The sequence below is a fragment of the Xiphophorus maculatus genome, chromosome 1 (genome assembly GCF_002775205.1).
Source record: "Xiphophorus maculatus strain JP 163 A chromosome 1, X_maculatus-5.0-male, whole genome shotgun sequence".
Classification (NCBI taxonomy): Eukaryota; Metazoa; Chordata; class Actinopteri; order Cyprinodontiformes; family Poeciliidae; genus Xiphophorus; species Xiphophorus maculatus.
Window position 1 is genome coordinate 22,832,270 of NC_036443.1, and position 19,509 is coordinate 22,851,778.

The 19,509-nt window shown below is 39.0% G+C and overlaps 1 protein-coding gene across 2 annotated transcripts; it reads right to left on the reverse strand.

The window, feature by feature from the left end:
* Nucleotides 1–9,024: 9,024 nt before the first annotated feature.
* On the reverse strand, nt 9,025–19,270 carry LOC102220260 (specifically androgen-regulated gene protein-like). Of its 2 annotated transcripts, none has more exons than XM_023340881.1 (4): nt 19,085–19,270; nt 13,847–14,041; nt 12,580–12,742; nt 9,025–12,460 (listed from the first exon to the last, which is right to left on the reverse strand). In XM_023340881.1, the coding sequence occupies exons 2-4, from the start codon at nt 13,949–13,951 to the stop codon at nt 10,740–10,742; spliced, it is 1,989 nt and encodes a 662-aa protein (XP_023196649.1). In that variant the 5' UTR covers nt 13,952–14,041; nt 19,085–19,270; the 3' UTR covers nt 9,025–10,739. The 2 variants fall into 2 exon arrangements, with proteins under 2 accessions (XP_023196649.1, XP_023196638.1); XM_023340870.1 differs by having other exon boundaries at nt 13,835–14,041.
* Nucleotides 19,271–19,509: the final 239 nt, after the last annotated feature.

Genomic DNA, 19,509 nt, shown 5'->3' on the forward strand with positions numbered 1-19,509 from the left:
CGCTCCAGCTCCTACCTCAGCCTCTCTCTCTTTCTTCCTCTCTCTCTTTTTTTGTTCTGCAGGAACTTATACGCAGGTGCTGGCTGGGCTCAAGGTGAGCAGGGGGTTACCACGTGCGCAGAGGTGCGGGTCCGGCTCGTGCACCTGCGCAAAAACATAAATTGCCGTCACGGCAGTGTGGTAAAAAGCAATTGTTGTAAGAAGGTGGAGAGCTTAAGGGGGGGCAACAGGGTTGATGGGTTTATAAACGCCTCAGATGACAAAAGTAATAGCTTGGAGATTGCATTCTGTAGTTACCCAGTAAAGCGTGGAGATCATCATTTATACCTGATAATTTAAAGCAGAGGCGAGCCATGGTTATATGAGGCCCAGAGCAGAACTTCTGTTGGGCCCCCTTTTCTTATGATACATGTTCAGGAAATTTTTTCTCTTTTTTTCCACTTTCCATTCAATAAAGCTTGTTTTACAATTACTTAGCAATCCAACATTAACTTCAGGACTTGGAACATCTTTGAAAAGTTAATTTATTTCAGTAATGCCATTCTGAAAGTGATCTCTTGGCAGGAGGTGTAATTTTGAGAATGGACCAAAATGCAGACAAGATGCAGACAAGAGCTAGGAGCATGGATCACGTTGAGAGACTTAATGGAGAAATTAAGACACAAAAAAGTAAGGAAAAAGCATGGCAGCACAGGGAGCCAGAGCCAAACAAAAACAAGAATCCAGAACAAAACAAATTCAGGAAAATCCAGGGAAGTAACAAGGATTAACAGGAGGAACCAAACAGGAGTGTGAGCAAGAGAAGGGTTTAAATTCTGGGAGGGTGAATGCTTTAACAAAAGACCTGGGCTGATGATGTACCAGGTTGCAGGTGTGAGGGGACAGAGAGAGAAAAAATGGCACAAGGGATGAGAGAGAGAACATAGGTGACTAGAAAATAATACTGAAGAATAGATCTAAGAAACATAATTAAACTAGAGTAACAAAAAATAGACAAAAAATAAAATATAGTCACAAAGAGTGAGTGAACTAAAACTAAATAGACACAACACTGACCCAAGAAAGAAACTGAGGAACAAAAAAATAAAACCTCAAAACAACTCAGGACTCTAACAGATAGAGGTTCATTACAGATACATTTCTACAAGCACAGCTGACATAAAATTCTCATCAGACGTCAGTAGCAACTTATCCAGTCCACTCACATGAAGGAATCAAGCCATAACTGGCATTTTGTCATGTGTGTTTCTGTGTTGCCCTGTTCTATTTTTCAGACTGAAATTATGCTTCTGTATAAAATTTGTTATAAGGCTCTCTACCTGTATTTACCAGTGGTTTACATTAAAAATGCATTATTTATGTTCAGTTAAGATGTAGAATGGGCTACAGCGGTTGTTTAAAGTGCAACCCAGAATGAATTGCTTCCTCAGGTATAATAACTCATAATCAGTAATTGTTTACAGGAGCTTTGGTGAAAGCTTTATGTGAATCATATGGTTACCAAAACACCTGCATGCACATACTGTTGGCTGTCATCTTGATCCAAAACCATAACCAGCACCATATTATCTGCCTGTTAGTACAGGGTCTTTCCCAGTGGGAATTTTCCTTTCTCTTTATCAAATAAGTCATGTCTGGTGTCACTAATATTGGGAGTCTTTCTAAAGAAAGAACATTTCTTTGAAAATAGGACAACAGCAGGACATTAAAGCTTCCCGAGTGAAAATTGCTGCACTAAAGATGTTCTATATCCGTCATTATTGCAAACGCCTGATTATGAGCACAAAATTAACCCCCAAATCAAAGAACGATCCTTGACGAGTTTGATTCCCAACAATTTTATTTCAAGAAGCGTCAACGCATTCAGACCATCTGCATCCTCACACCTGTCGCCTCTTTCACACCTGAATTAATCAGCTGTGTTAATGCATTTATGTTTGCATTTTATGGTGCGCGCAGATTTCTGCACTATAATTATCATCCCTTTTCTCATGTGTAATTTCTTTTACTCAATCAAATATAATTAGGGTTTCACAATGATGCTGATTGGAGATAAGAGCTCTGCCTCGCAGAGAATTAAAGACACACATACAAACTTAAATGGCTCGAGGCAGATTTTCATTATCTTTCATCCTATCTGAATGTTGTCATTACCTGTGCTTTAGAGATGACTTGTGATAATGTAATTAAGTTAAATTAAAAGCCTTGATACAAGATGTGATTTAATATGGTCTCGCAAGCCTCTCTGTTCTGTTTTGCCAGAAATAAACTTGGTTACAGGTAAACTTTCAGAGACGCCTCTGAAGAAGAAGAAAGAAACCATGTCAATCTGCAGCACAAAGTCGAGCAGTTTGGTGTAATTAAAATAACATCCGACATGGATATAGAAATATCCCGTGTCTCCATGGCCAAATCTCTGGGTAATTGTGAGCACTTGTGTAACCAAATGAGCTCACAGCCACTCTGGGAGTTTGAGAAAGTCAGTGCACACGGTTACAGCCGAGACCGAGCACGAGTTGCTGCAGAGGATCAGCACACTTTTCTTGGCAACGCGTCATTAAAGACAGAGTGCTGTGCACGGGCAACACACTGCGCACCGAGACGAGCTATTTTTTACACCGACAGACACACAAGGGAAACATAGGTGATGTTTAATTTATGATACTCCTCATGAAGAGGACTTTGGCTGCATGTTAGGTAAAGAGCAAAGGGAGAATGGAGAAGGTGTCGGGAGAGCAACAAAGGTCTTCCATGGTTAGTAAGTGAAATTGGACTGAAATTTATGGGGACAGAGATAGCTTTATGCAACACCTTCCAGAGATGTGATATGCACAAAGGCAACAGCAAGGTTGCAACCTCAAGCTACGATGCATTTCCTTTGGGGCTTTAATAGACTGACCAAAGCAGTGGATAATTGAAGCAAAAATACAAAATTAAAATGTTGAAAACAAAATAAAAATACATATATTTTTAAATGTGATGTGGATTTGTATACAGTACTTTGCTTTCTGATACTCCTAAATAAAACACAGTGCAAACAGTGCATCCAACAATCCATTTGTGTATAAAATGTGTCTTAAAGTCTGAATGAAATGATACCCTGGATAAGGACAACCTTGTAGTGGTCCAATGCTAAGTCTGTAGCAGCTCTTTTGGCAGGACAACGGTTAGCTTCGCGCTAAACCTGGCTGTCATGAAACCCTTTCTTCAGAGAAAGCCATTGCAAATGCTGTTTGCCACAAGTTAAGCTGGGGACACCTCAAATGTGTAAGAAGCTGCCCTCCGATCATGTGAAAGATTTATACATGAAACCACTTGGTATCACAGCACAGAACTTTCCCCTTCTCCTCTTCTTTTCTTTCTTTTTTTTTTTTTTTTTAAAAACACTCTTTATATGCGAGGTTACCAACACCACCGCAGGCCCAGCAGGATGTCTTGGTACTCACCAGGCCAGCACCACAGGGGAACAGAGTGGCTTGCTGAGTTCAACACTTTAGTGCAGTCATCACACAAGCGCTGCGGGCTTGCCCCTGGAATGCCTCGCGACCACAGCCTCGGTCACTGGCACTAACAGAGAGCAAAGAGTTCAAGAGGAAATCTAGTTATCAAGAGAGAAGAAGCAGAGTTTTGAGTCAAATGCCGGCTATCTAAGCGTTTACTGGAATGAAATTCTCAAAGCAGTACGACAGTGAGTAAAAATGTCACAGGTTCACTGTATTTGCACAAAAATGTTAAATAAAAATGAAAACTAAAAATGTTTTTCTTTTAGACCACAAGAGTAATTATTATTTCAGGGTTTGGTTTATTTTTGCTAGAATTATATACCTCACTGGTAATTACAGTTCTGATGATGTCACCTAGCTTCTTTGTTCATTTTGGATTTTGCTCATAATTTTTTTTCACCGCAGTAAAAATATACACATCCCAGAACAATAAAATCAACACATCTGAAATTTTAATGAATCTGGAGAAAGATGTGTCATGTACGGTTCCTATAAGAAGTATTCAAACACTTGGATGTCTTTTCCTTTTTATTGCTTTTACAAATCAGTCATGAGCAACAATATCTGGATTTTTGCTTTATTGCAAAATAAAAGGACAGCTGTGTTCTTGCTGTAATGGAAGGTCCATTACAGCATGAAGACAAAAGAATATTAAAATCAAATCAGAGAAATGTTATGGAAAAGGGTAAGTGAAGAGATTGATTTAAAAAAATCTCCAAAGCACAGAGCTGTAACTGGAGTTCAGTTACATCTATTATCAAGAAATGGAAGGGATATGTCATGTGTAAATCTATGTAAATAAGATCCCCCTGACAAACCATGACCATGTAAGGAGACTAGAGAAAAAGTTGAAATCTGAAGGAGTTACAGTCTTTTTTTCATACAACAGCAGTTGTCCAGGTTCTGCACCAGTCACACTTTATGGAAAAGTGGCAGCATGAAAGCCATTGCTAAAGAAAACTCATATCAAAGTCCAACTAGTTTGGTAACTTCATGGTCGAGTGAAAGAAAGTTCTTTGTTCTCGTGAGACCAAAATGGAGTTTTTGGATGTCAGATAAGTTGCTATGTTTGTCATGTTCTGTGTTTTCTGTGTGTTAATTTCGAGTTTTCGGTGTCTCCGTGTTGTCCTGTTCTCCCCTCGATTACTCCCAGGTGTTTCTCGTTCCCTAATTACCCCCTGTGTATTTAGTGTCACCTCTGCGTCTCTGTCGGTTCCTCGTCTAATGTGCATTCCGTCCTCCGTGTATCCAGTCGTTTTAACGGTTGCTACCGGCGTCGAGCCCTGGCTTCCGCTCGGCCAGGGCTTGCTTGGACTGTGTTTTAGTTATTAAAGTCATTTATTCATCTTACCTGGATCTACAGCATCTGCCTCACCACCTCAATGACAATGTTTGGCTAATGCCGAACACTGCACATCAACTCAAACATAACGTCATCACTGTGAAGTGTTGCGGTGCAGCATCATGCTGTAGGGAAAGCCATTGCAAATGCTGTTGCCATGTGGGGTGTTTCTCTGCAGCAGGCCCAGAGGGCTTGTAAAGGTAGAAGGTAAAAGAAAAAATGCAGCAAAAATATAGAGAAATCCTGTAGGACCATTTGTTTACATCTGCAAGAGAATATTTATTTTCCATCAAGACAGCGACCTGAAGCATCCAGCTTAAGCTACACAGAGATGGTTTGAATACAACAAGGTGGATGTTCTGAAGTGGCTCAGTCAAAGGACAGACATTAATCTCGTAGAGAATTTGTGATGGGGCTTGAAAAGGGCTGTTCACAATCAATCCCCAGGCAACCTGATGGAGCCTGAGCAGTTTTGCAATGAAGAAATGGAGTAAAGTTGCAGTGAGCAGAAGTGAAAGGCTGACTGAGATCTATCCACAAATACTGTGCGCTGTGATTGCATCCAAAAGTTCATCTTCTACTAACTTGGAAAAACTCTTTTTCTGGTATGTCTTCAAAATTACTGTAACTCACAGATTTTGGTATTGCATGTCTGTTCCCAGAGAGTCAGTGGCAGAAGAAAACTACATTACTGCGTAGCGCCCCAGCTCATTAGAAGGGGGGCCTCAAAGAGTCATTGAATTCTCACACTACAAACTGTAGTTTCAACATAGATGAACATCTTCAGTGGTTGCTTATCGATACGCCTAATTAAACTCAGCTCTACTGTGTCTCTATTGACATGCCGTGTCATATAACTCACCGCGCAATATTGTTATCTTGTAAAATACTACCGGTACCCTAAATCCAATTCTAGGGTAGATTTCCAAAAGAATCCTGGGTAGATTTTCTTTTGCCATGTCAGTTTTTCTAAGAAGCAAAGCAGTACTGTGAAAGAAGCAGCACTGCTGCAGAGGGCCTGTGTTGGAAGGTTTCTAATGAGTCTTTCCACTTCTCTAGATTATGCCTTCTTATTTCCCGCAGCTGTGAATTTTACCATTACAGCAGGAGATATGTAGGTAACACTCAGCATGCAGGAGCAGCTGTGTGTTGAGCTGAGTGTGAGTGTGCGTGAGCGCCTACAATCAAGTGGACTAGTCAAGATCAAATGAGATAAAGCGATGGATATTTTCCCAAATGTAATCCTCGCTGTGGTTTTATCATTCAAAGAAGCATAATCTAACCTCAAGTGTACTGTGCTTAAAGTATATCTGCTGGCAGGCAATTTCAAACACAGCAGAGATGATAGACATTTATTCTCAGCTAACTGTTTTAATGATGCAGAACTTGGCTAGGCATGCTCAAACCTGAGCATGCTCGGTGGTGGCTCTGTTTCACTTTGTCCCAACTAATCCTCCATGATCAACTCATGTGTGGAGGAAAGGTCAAAGGGGGGGAGGGTGGCTTGCTTCAGACAGACAATATGTAAGAAGGTAAGTACAGAACAAGGCCAATATGGTGGGGAAGTCCCATGAGCTCATCGTCTAGCCAGATATTCCAGCAGCTATGAAAGCCTCTTCTGGCTCCTGTCACAAGGGAAATGTTTCCAAGGAGTCTCGAAGAGTTTCAGCTTATCTGAAAAACAGAAAACTACACTTAACTGTTATCAAACCACAAAAAATCATTAACCCACTGATGAATCTCCAAGCTTAGGGTGTTCTTTCCTTACTCACTTCAGTGAGTAAATTCTTCCCGCAAATCGCCCAGATTTAGTCCTTACGTTATTCTCTGTTTTGATTCCCAAATCTGAATCATTTCCTCTTCACAGAAAAAGACAAAGAAATTCTGTTTTCAAAAGTAAAAAAAAAAAAACTTCTGTTAAAGACATAAGGGTTCATGTCTAGGCTGAGCTTTTAACCAGAACAGGAGCTAGAAGGAATAAAAATGTGTTCCCAGACTATGTGCTACTGTGAATGTTTCAACTCTTGAGCTTCAAAAGGACTTGAATATGTAGTTTGATACAAGCAAATGAATGCCAAATTCCTTTTTGGGTTTAATAAATTACAAACAATTAAATTATTATATAAATCAGACCAACAACTAACCAACAAATGCCAAATACTCTTCACTTTGTAAGAATCCTTCAAAAAACAATAATCATAAAAACAAATCAAAAACATTAAACAGAAAGTGCATTGCAAGCACAATTAGAGAACACAATTCAGTGCTTTCTGGTTTCAAATTACAGTTAGTAGTAAAATTACACATTATTTTCATAATTTTTTTTAAATTTTCTTTTATAGCCTATCTGCCTGTAATTTCAGCACTTAAGAGAAAAGGAAAACAATCATGGAATCATGGATTATTCTCTCTTTAAATCAACAGAACGTAAAAGGGCTTATTTTCACAAATATGCAAGACGAAGAGCAGAAGAAGAGTACTTCCTATATACTAATATGATCGTCATAAAACTTGAAGGGTTTATATACATGTAAAATATTTGTGTATTCAACATGTGATTCCGACAGCTTGAAATTTTGGTTGATGAATCCAGACTGCCCTCTAGTGGAAGATAAAGTCACAGCTCAAACACTGTGGGCCCTTCTAAAACAGCTTTTATTATTCCACAGATAGGAAATGAGTGAGGATCACATCTAATTTAGTTGCAGACAGTTCTTTAATGTTCCATTGTTAGGCTGTAGTACTAATTTCACACTAGACTCTGCACGTTAGACTGTGCAGAGTCTAAAGTTCTCTGAGGAGTTTCTACTGTGGTCTGCCATATTTTAAAGCTGGGGTCACATGATGAACACAACTGTCATTTCACTTTCAACTGCAGATTTGATGCTCTTAGACTGATCCTCTTTGAAATACACTATTTACATTTTTTTTGTTTTTAGTTTTAAATAAATAACCCTGTCTGTCAACCATGTTTGACACGATGGAAAGTTAACCCTGCCAACTACTGAATTATTTAAGTTTCATTTCGTCTCTGGGGACGTGTCACCTTTGCAAACTGTTCATAGTAGGAATGCTGCACATTGTGGTTGCAGGCTATGGTGGTATGTAATTCAAAGCACCTGATAGACGAGGCTTGTGAAGGTAACAGGTAAAGTGACGAGAGCTGTCACACACTCCTCCTCAGTAAGGTCAGCTGTCAGAAGAGAGTCGACTCACACAGCAACATGCCACAGAGCAGCACAAAGCCTCTGGTGTTTGTTTGCCAACACTGAGTTGCTTTCTCTTCCATTTTCTTTTCTGTACAGAATCTTAAAAAAAAAATTAACTGCAAATGTATGTCTTTTTTGTACATTTGACTGCAAAGCCTACAATACAACCAAGTACACCTGTGTTTTATTTGCTAATATTCAACATTTAAATTCCCTTTTTAGTTGGCTGGTGTTTGCTACCCCTGACAGTTCACCTTTTGTGCAAGATGTATAAAAATAAACACATCAACATATGAAAATATTCTGTCAACAAGTGTTGCAAATGAGGTGCTGGATACAAAGTTAGGCTCAGAAAATATCTCAGATGTGATCAGAACAACAACAGTAAAAAAAATTTTTTTTTTAATGGTGGATGGTGTAAGGCTCATTCTTGCACCACACCCTTAATGGTATGCAAAGTTATGTAGTTAAATGAGATGCATTGTTCTCACAGTGAACAAACTGGGTTGCTAATTAATATATGGCCTCACATGTGTAGAAAGTGCTAAATGAAATCAAGAAAAGAAAGACTGGATATATGATTCAGCCCCATGCAAACATGTCCATATCCCTGGAACCTTGTCGCATTTTGCCTCCTTACAATCAATAACATCAATCTACAGCAATGGGATTGTGCGAGATATAATAGAGAAACACAACATATTGAAATAGAAGGTAAAAGATGCATAATTTTCAATATATGTGCAAATCAAATTTTGGAAAGTGTTGTGCACATTTGTGTTCTGTGCTTTTGACTCCAATACCTCTAAATAAGATCTTTAAAAGACACTGAATTGGTGGATAGAGTTCAGCTTTGTTTAAAATAATCAATTACAGTAATTCCAATAAAGGTTTATTAGTTTGTTAAAGAAAATGAATGAACAGAGGTATCATGAAGTACAAGGAACACGCTGGATAGGTTAGGGAGAAGTTTAATGCAGAGTAATGCATGATATGCATTTCACATTTTTAGTTCCATTTTCAATGCAAGCAGTGAACTGAAAAGAGATTAAAAGAGCAAAACTAATTGTACTTAAAAGCTTACAGGTGATCTCAAGTTCCTCAGTCAAGTGATTTTAGCAACTATCTTCCATCAGGACTGAAAAACAGGTCGCACCTGTGTTTCCACCAACACACACACACGCCACACCCACCCCCCCACACACACACAAAAGTGGAAAACCAAACCTGAATCTGTGCTTCAGTGTCTGCTTTGATGTGACATATGGAGGCTGACATCATTGTGAATAATAATTATGACACACTTTAAATGCAGGTTATATCATCTTCATTGCATACCTACAGCATTGATACCTACAGCTCCCAGACTGACTCCACATTGCTGTAGCTGAAGTGTAGAGTTTTGTTTTTAATGTATGAGCCAAACAAGGCAGATGTTTCAGATTTTGATCATGTACCGTATTTGTTTTTAAAGACACAGAAAGAGAGGCTTCAACACAAGTAGAAAGTGCTTTATACAGTTATATATTTAATGAAAACATAAAAATAGTTGTTTGAGGAAGTCAACAGGATACGGTTAACAATAAATAGAGAAAAAGTCTTTGAAAAACAGAACAGACTCTGGGTCAGTTTGCCCATTGGTATCCCCATTTCAGGCCCATGGGACAATTCATTTCTTCCTTATATACAAATATTCATAAACAACTTTTTATAAAATACTCAAACCTCGGATAATCTGTTATTTTCCAATGATTGCCTACAATTTCCTACTTAACTGACTGCAATTCTGCTTCCTGTTTGGGCCAAATGATATATGAGATTATGACCCCTTACTAGCCCAAAACAACTATGGAAGACCTCCTAGTCAAAGTCTCATTATCACGTTTAAATGCAGTCGACTACGAGTGGATTAGATAAAAAAACTTATTCTGAAGCATTGAAAATCACAGTGGTAAAGAAACATCCCCTAGGTGAGAACAAATTCACAAATGGTCTGTGAGAAAAAACTGGTGGGAGATGACTCCTATTAGCACCCAAAAACGTTAGGCACAAAATGACCAAAACTGCAAAAGTATGAAATGGTGAAGGGTCGAAACAGTCAGCAGCACCCATTGGAATTAAGTCAAACAAGTCAGCAGACAAAAAACAAAAAAACATATGTTGTTACAGACTCTAAAAGGTAAATAATATCAAAGACATTATAGCTACCATGAGTCTGATGTAAGAGAAGTGAAACACAAGCTCCGTTTCCATTATAAATGTGTGTAAAACTTTATTGACATTCCGAATGTCAAAAAAAACAATTACACAATTGTGGTGTTTCCGTTAAATAAGATAAGCAATTAAAATCACATGTGAATAATCTTTTTCCACGCAATAAATCATTTAAAAAAATGCAGCGCCATTATCCTCCTACAACTTCCTGTCTTAATCTTTTCTACAAGTAGTAACATGCAGTTGTTGATCACATGACTTGTGTGATGCAAAAAAAATTTCATTGCAGTTTTGTGAAATACACTAATTTTGACATTTCGATGGTCAAAGGAAACACGGATACAGTCAACCACATGGTATTCAGTGGAAAACAGAAGCATAAGAATGTGGTTAAGGCACTCCTTCAGCATTTTAAACCCAGATATAGTCTGCATCAGTCTTTTTACAATATATAAAGGTACATTTTGGAAGTTAGTCTCTGAGCAGTCCCAGCTTCTTCAGGGCCTGGCGCCGGTCCTCTTCATTCTCTGCGCGAGGGCAGATCATCACGCTGATGCCTTGAGATCGAGGCAGCTTAGAAGACTCTCTGCGGTGGAATGCCTGTGTAGGTTGGGGCTTCTGGGATTCTGACGTTCCGCTTGCCACCAAACCCTCACCTTTAGTGTGAGAAAAGTCTTTCCTAGTCCCCAGAGAGGCAGGTCTTGGTCGAGTGTTGCGCAGGAGCTTTGGATCTTGCTCGCCATCAGTTATCTCCAATAAGCTCTGATTGAACATCTGTCTGCTCAGACCCAAACCAGATCGCTCCAAGGTTGCCGATTTCATATTGATCACCTTTGGTGGCGATGTGTTAGGCAGGGTACTGAAAGGGGCCTCTGTGACAGCAGGAAGTTCATCACCTGAAAGCCCAAATCCATCGCTGAAAGCTGCAGGTGCTGGGAGGATATCAACATCCTCAATGGGAGGAGATGCTGAAGAAGCTGATGGTGACATAATAGGAGCCAGCACAGACTGTTGGGGTACAATGGCTTGTAGGGGACTAATGACTGGGGTAAGAGATGGTGTTACAGGGGGTGTGAGAAGAGCAGCAGGACTGACTGGAGGAGAGGGGCTCGCTGGTGACCATTTGTGTGAAGCAGATTTCAGAGAAATCTTAGGGCTTACAGCACGACTTGCTTCCTCCTTGTTGTCTTTAAGCAGTCCAAGCTTTTTGAGGGCCTCCATGTGAACCTTCTGAGGGTCCAACAACATCCGGTCACCTTGGGAGGGTACCGAATGCCCTGGGTTTCCATGTGTTGGTGTCGTCGGTGACTTTAAAATAATGCTTGAAGGTAGCTTCTTAGGTTTTGGGGCCACAGCAGGTGGGTTTCTGGGCTCTGAAGGCTCAGTAGGGGGATTCATTTGAGGTAAAAGTGAAGCAACTTCTGAGGCTTTGCTAGAAGAATCCTCAGCAGCAGAAGAGTCTACAACAGATCTCTTCACAGAGGCTCTCATGCGCATCTGCTCCACATCAACAGTTTGTTTTTGCTTTGTGAAGCTGTTTGATGGTGGGGGTGGGGCTGTGGCCTCCGGTGGCGGGACCACGGACGTGGCCTCCACGGTCATGGCTGCTGGTGGCGGGACCACGGTCATGGTCTCCAGTGGCGGGATCATGGTCATGGCCTCCACAGTTATGGTCTCTGGTGGCAGGACCACGGTCATGGCCTCCGGTGGTAGGACCACGGTCATGGTCTCCGGTGGTGGGACCACGGTCATGGCTTCCACGGTCATGGCTGCTGGTGGCGGGACCACCGTCATGGCTTCCGGTAACAAGTCCGGTTCTGGTTCATCTCTGAAGTCTGTTGGTGGAGGGATTATATCCAGATCATTCTCTGAGGCATCTCCAGAATTTGTGACATTCTCAAGGACAAGATCTCCATCCAACTTTGAAACGTCAACTGTTTTATCTGATGATGAGGTTGTGTAGCCAGAGTTAGACACCAAAGGACCAGTTTCAACTCCCAGGTCCTCTGTTTTAACATATTTCATGCCGACTGCAGACGTGGAAGCAGATTGTGGGTTGGAGTTTTGATTTGCAGCGAGATGCTCAGTTCCACACTCTGTGGTTAATCCAGCAGATGGAGAATCTGCTGTTGTGTGGGGACTTAAGGTGGATATCCTGAGACTTCCTGATTTGAGCATTTCAGTGGGAACATCTAAGAAAAAAACAAAACAAAAGTATTGTTAACAGTTCATTCACTGTCATTCATACAGACAATGCATGTCACATTCAACTATTGTAGAAATCACCCAAGAAGTATTTGGCAAAGCATACCATTACTTCTTATCTGATCTTGTGTCTCAGTCTTTGACCACATGTCTGGCTCGTCATTTGATAAGCCACTGTCTTCCTGCACTTCCAGTGCTTCGATTGTTTCCTCCAGAAACATTAGACATGCCTTCTCTTCAGCAGATAGGTACTCCATACTATCCTCGCTCTGCAAAACAATAAAAAAGCCTAAGTATCGTGAAGTCATTTCAAAGTTCAAAGTCAAAAAAAAATGAAATGCCATTGTTCTTTCACCTGATCTTACACATTTCTAACACTTGGCTTTTTGAGTAAGATCTAAAACAGGAAGACCAGACAATGATAATGACATGTCCTCCATCTTGAAGCCTGTCATGCTCTGTGGCAATACACACAAAACAGAACAGGAATGTATTGTTTTAATGGATGTGTGGCTACAGCAGTTTTTGCTGGAAAAACTATCTATGCAGGAAATGAGGGTGAGCTCCATAGAAAGTAGAGAGGGCAGATTTCTCCTCATCCTCCAACAATAGGCCTTCCATTGCAAATAACTTAAGAAACAACTAGAATTTTGGATCTAAGGGAACCAATAAGCCAAAGCTGAGGGACGAGCACAATGTATGGTATGACTGGAATGCAGAATGCAGATGGCGTCAACAGCCAGATCACTGAGGTTAGTGCTCGTGTTGAGCAAAACATTGTTCAGGTAAAAATATGTTCCTTTACTGGTAACTTGCTTCAGTGGCATTTTTTTCCTGGGTCTTAGCCAAAGAGGAAAATTTAAATACAAATGTCAGTTTTCCTACTTCTGTTAAATCCACAACATGTGTAACGTAAACTTGAAGTGATATTTTTGGGTCGAAGGGCATGTTGCTGCGAGAATACTGCAGACAGACTAATGGCATTTGAATAGTGTGACAGATGAAATGTGATCATGCTTTGGTACCTTTTGGTTGTGTTCTTGGCTGTCTTGTGCTTGTTTTTTTCCTTTCAATGTTTTTTAATAAGAAGAACTATTATAAGCTAAATGTCTAAACTCAATTAAATTGGAAAACCTGTAAAACTAATGACTCATGCCCTTTAGTGTTTCCTCCTGGTTCATTTTAAAGGACACACTTTATACAACTACTTATACTGAGACTTTTTCATTAGGTCTGTAAATTTGCTGAAATATGTCATTACAACCAATCACAAATCTTTGTTCTTCCCTTTATTTTGCCAATCGACCTTAAAGAATGGGATAATCTCACAAAAATCTGATGAAAGACATAAGGAGACTTACAACGCCACTCACCCAGGCAGAGATTGTGCTGATTACACTGTCATAGCTCCCTGCACTGTCCATGTTACTCAATGACTCCATGGCAACGTTGCCTGGCCATGTGCCACTCTTCGACATTGCATGAAGACGTGCGTTAGTGCTGGACCTATGTGTCACTATCCAGTCTTGCTTGTGTAAATCTCACTTGAAGCCTCTCTGGGAGAGAATCTGTAAAGTGAAAAAGAGAACGTTTGAAGAAGACAAACAAATAAGTGTATAAGAAACATCCAGGTCACCACAAGTTTCTCTGATTGCTGAACATTTAGTTCTGCTTCTTTGTGTTACATCAAGAGAAAACTGAAGAATATTGTGCACGCCGTTAAGTCTACTTCGTCTTTGATTAAAATATTCAACTATAAACACACAACAAACTGATTAACTTTAGTGTAAAATGTCCGTTTCAACCCAATAACAAAAGCACAAGACCCTATGAACACACTTGCTGGCAAGAGATTGTTACTGATTGCTGAGTCCTACACTGGCTTGGGGTAAAATGCCATTCAGACAGGATAAAGCCATTGAAGCTTGCCATCCCAACTGTGAAATGAGGCAATAGTAGCAGCATCTTCTATTGGTATTTTGCTACAAGAGAGACTGGGTGAAGAAAATAAATGGAAGCATGTGGAATAAAACTTAAGTGAACATGCTAAAGAAAGATCTCAAGACATCAATATTGTGAATATCGGTTTAAACTGCATCTCTTAAATAATAATAAACATGGGGTGGGAGGCTAAATATAGCCAGCAAATTAGTACATTTAAAGGCACGTTTTCATCAAAGTGATAAATGCCACAACAATACTACTGACAGCTCAACAATCTTCATAATGTAACAACTGTCTTGAAATGCATCTCCTTATGCTAATGAGATCATTAAATAAAAATAATAGCTGAAGTAGAAAACATTTGCATGGAAAGCAGTGTTTGCATTTAAATAAAACATTAACAAGATAGTTAGTTACCATGAAATGCAAACACTTCGAGTAATGAGTAAATAATTCTCTTCAATTGATTTCATCATAAAGTGAAAAGCAATTTTTGGTAAACTTTAAACTTCTACGGTCTGTTAGACATGAAACATCTAATTTACAAGTCAAAATAACTAAATGTTTTCTGTGAAGAATGGAGAACCTTGCAAAAGTGTTCATACAAGAACCTCAATGCAACTTACTGACATTTGATTTAATAAAGGAAACAACATTCTAAATATTTTCTAGGCAGATCAAATTTTAATTATGATATCAGAAGGCAAGAAGTGGATTTTATTTACAGGTATTAGAGTAAATGGGGCTGAATACAAAAGTGCATCAAACTTCTTTAACTTTGAATTTCTAAAAAATATACACTGCTCAAAAAAATAAAGGGAACATTCAAATAACACATCCTAGATCTGAATGAAAGAAATATTCTCATTGAATACTTTGTTCTGTACAAAGTTCCATTTGCACAACAGCAGGTGAAATTGATTGTCAATCAGTGTTGCTTCCTAAGTGGACAGTTTGATTTCACAGAAGTTTGATTTACTTGGAGTTATATTGTGTTGTTTAAGTGTTCCCTTTATTTTTTGAGCAGTATATATATATATTTAAATCCTACAGGTGAATATATATGAAACCCATGAATAAAGTGGGTTTCTACCATAAAATGTTCACATTCATAAGTGACAATTTAACCCTTTCATGCATAGTGGTCACTACAGTGGACAGCTATCTAAAAGCCATTTTCTTGTGCTTCCTGTGGATTTTTATGTTATAAATGCACACAGACCACTGAAGTGAACACTAATGCATCATAAAATATACCATCAACTACTGGCCATCAGCTGCAAATGCAAGAAATTATTTTTGTTAAATACAATATGGCCGACAGACAAAAAAGCATGAGAACCGACCCGGTCCCTCCTTCCACTGCAAGTAAAAAAAATATTGTGACATCAGATAACCCCTAAGGAACAATACTACTGATGTATTTTTCAAATAACAACTTTGTATTTGGACAAAATTACAATTGATCACATAAAAATAAAAAAAAAATAAAAAAATATTTTCCTACCTTTTTTTATGCCTTAAGAAAAACAATTTTAAAAATGGAAAAAAAATTCTGACACAAAGGATCATAATTCATGCATGAAAGGGTTAAGTGAACCACATTTACATTTTTCATATGGTATATGCTTCTTACATGCGATTTTCACATGTGAAATTAATTTTTTGTAAAGTACATGAATATAATTGTGCATTTAGATCACAAACTTGGCCTCGAGTGAAATTCTTAAACCCTACTCTTGAACTTTTTTCCCCCTCTTTTCAAGAAAACTTGAAATTCTGTCTTAAAATTGGACATGCAGAAGAGGACATAATTGAACACAATCATAATTCTAATATTGTTTGACTTAGTACTATAACAGAAGAGATTAAGAATAATGAAAAGCTCTATGGTGAGACGTGGAATAGTGGACTGTGCACCATGTATAATTTATGCAAAGACAACTGATGTGCTGTGTAGTGCTACGGAATGTTTCTCTGCTTCCTTGATGTCATTTCAAGTAACTACTTGGTGTTGACAGACCAGTCATGAGGAAGGCATGCATGACAAAAACAATACACCCAGTCGTGATTTACTAAAAAGGCTACCAGGATGTAAAAAAACCTTTGACCTGAAAAAGAAGCTAAAAGATATGCACTTACAGATTTACTTGAGTTTTCACTTTGACTGCATCAGTAAAAACAACAGTATAGTCATCAAATAAATAGAATATAATGTACTGTAAATGACATTGTTGCACCTGCACACAGGTTTCAGGTGGCGCTTGCCAAAGTACAGCAAGAATGCCTTTTATTGTTCTCTTATCTCAGAATATTTGAGTAACTGCTTCGAAACAGCAAAAATAAAGATTGCACACATGCTTTGTTTTCCACAAGTTTGCCTGGCATGGATGCAAGAAAATATAATTTATTCGTCTCTCATAGGAGAAATTTGTCTTGGAAGCAGGGACAAGAGTACAGTACAACAATAGACAATAACCATAAATACATAAAAGTAAAAATACATTAAATCACAATTGTCAGATCCCCAGTATATCCCCATAACTATCTCATTTCCATTCACATGCAGTGTATCCTTTACATGCTTTTCTTGATCACCGCCTGGGCCTATTATAACTTCAAGATGTTATAGTACAGCCCAGATGTAAAGTGATTTACAACAAAACACATCAATCTACCAGATGGCTCAAAATGTTGTTTTGAGTAAAATAAAATCTTTATAAAAAAAAAACCAAAACTGTTCAGCTGAAAAATGCAGTCAATGGGCTTCAGATACAAGTATGTTCGCACAACTCAAGTCTGTAGAAACAATCGTGCACTAAAAGTAATTTTATTTACTTATTTAGGACCAACTTTTATTTCAGTCTATTTCTTCACTTTTATGAGATTGTATTCATTCCTTTGAAATATGAAATTTAAAAGTCCTGCTTTCTGAAACAAAAATGTAAGAAACATGCATCTTTGAGTGCTGAAGTCATTCCTATCAATAGGAAGTTGGGTGGAGGAGAAGATGCACCAAGTACAGGGATAACAGCAGTCTTGTGAGAATTCTAGTGAAAATCTGCTAACATTTTTTAGAAGAGATTCACAAGGTGGATCAAGTCCTTCCAGACCCACCAAGGACGTATACAGCACATAGGATACACTTGTCAATGAGATAAGGTATTTCTGAACCAAAGACAACAACAGAGGCATCTGAAGGCTGCTTTCAAAGCAACCTGGGCTTCCTCTACACCTCAGCAGGCCCACAGGCTAATTCCTTCCATGCCATACTGCATTGCTGAAGAAATTCATGCAAAAGGAGGTCCACCCAAATACTGAGTGCATAGCAATGGAGATACTTTTTAGAAGTCTGACATTTTTGTTTAAAATAGTATTTTCTATTCATCTTTTATAATTTTTTTGAGACCCTGGATTGAGTTTTTATAATCTGTAATCCATAATCATCAAAATTTACAAGGAATACAAGCTAGAAAACCAAAGTTCACTCTATGTGGACAAATTCTAACAAAGATCATATTGTTTACTGAAAGGATAGGAAGTGATTGATCCACAGGGAAATGCCTTATTTTATGAGATACTAGAAACTAATTTGCAAATCATGCCATTTTACTTGCAAATTCAACTAAAACATTGCAGGACACCAGAATGGCTTCTCATATTCTGGAAGTGCTGGCATAAACAGCCAGCTAATAGGAAGCTGGGGAAAAACCTGATCTTCAAAAAAACACCCACATTAAGAAATGTTTTCTGAAAACATGAGGGGGTTGACTAAACACATATTGGTCTCCGTGTGAAAGCTTCAATAGCTGCTAATTACTGTCCCTCCCATTAGGACACTCAGATCAGAAAATGCAGGACCGAGCCAACTGGGACAACACCTTCCAGTGCAGAACAGGACAAGAAACCTGCAGTGCAACAGTGGCACCCACAGCTGAGTCAGACCTAATGGTGTCAGGAATGTCACTTTACTTGCTTCCTTGGCTCCGAGACAAATCTGATTCAGCCAAGGGACTGGTTATCACAGTTCACCTGCAGCAAAAACACCTACAACTATTTGACTAAAATGGGATAATCAGCAGTTTCCATCAGTACATTCTGTGAGCCAGGCTTGTTAAAACCCCCAGTACCATAAATTACAGGCTCCAAATGTAAAACTGCGAGCGTGGTAGTACACAAAAGGTCCAAAAAATGTTAAGTATGTTTTCAATGGCAGAAGGTCTGCTTGAACTGGTTAATGGTTTACTGTAGCCCATACAAAAGGTCAGGGGCAGCGCCACAGTGAGGAGCTTAAGCCTGCAGGAGTGAATAGAAATAGTTCATTAATGTTTAGCTTGGCAGCCATCCGTGCTGAAGAGCTTTTATTTACTTTAAAAGGCAAATATTAGCACTTGTTCCTCAATCAATATTCACTAAAGCACAAAAAACTATAATAAAACGAAGTGATATCGACGCAACATAACGACAGATTCACGAAAAGCAGAGAAAATGAGATACAAGCCTCATCTGTAACGAGAAAAAATTCGATTAAAACGGCTCCCACACAGAAGTCTATTTTTATTAACTCATGCGTAAGTACTAATGGGTTTTAACAGCGTTCTTTTCCTTCATGCACATTCGGAAATAAAAGAAACGCGTCACATCAGGAACATTTCCCAATAACTTACCTGAGGGCGCACAGAAAGTTTTGTATTCCGCAGCAACTTCGGTACTCTTTGTCCTCACAGACACACATAAGGCTGTTGTCCACTCTCAGTCCATAGCAGACATAAAACCTCGCACAGCTGGGGGCTGTTCCTGGAAACAAAACTGCGCAAGGTGCTGACCGTACAGGTGTCAACCCACCTTCAGGAGTACAGACAGGTAAGGCATCAACTTCCGCATATGGCGGGGAGGGACCAATCAGAACACGGCGCCAATGAGCCGTTTCCAAGGCGACAGCAGCGGCAGTCAAATGAGCACAACCCAAAATTGGCCAAATGTATTTACGTGGAATCAGATGTATATGTATATTTTCATTTATGTTAATAAACACAGAAAGTAAATTTTACGAACATAACTTACATTACATATATAAAATGCAATAAAAATT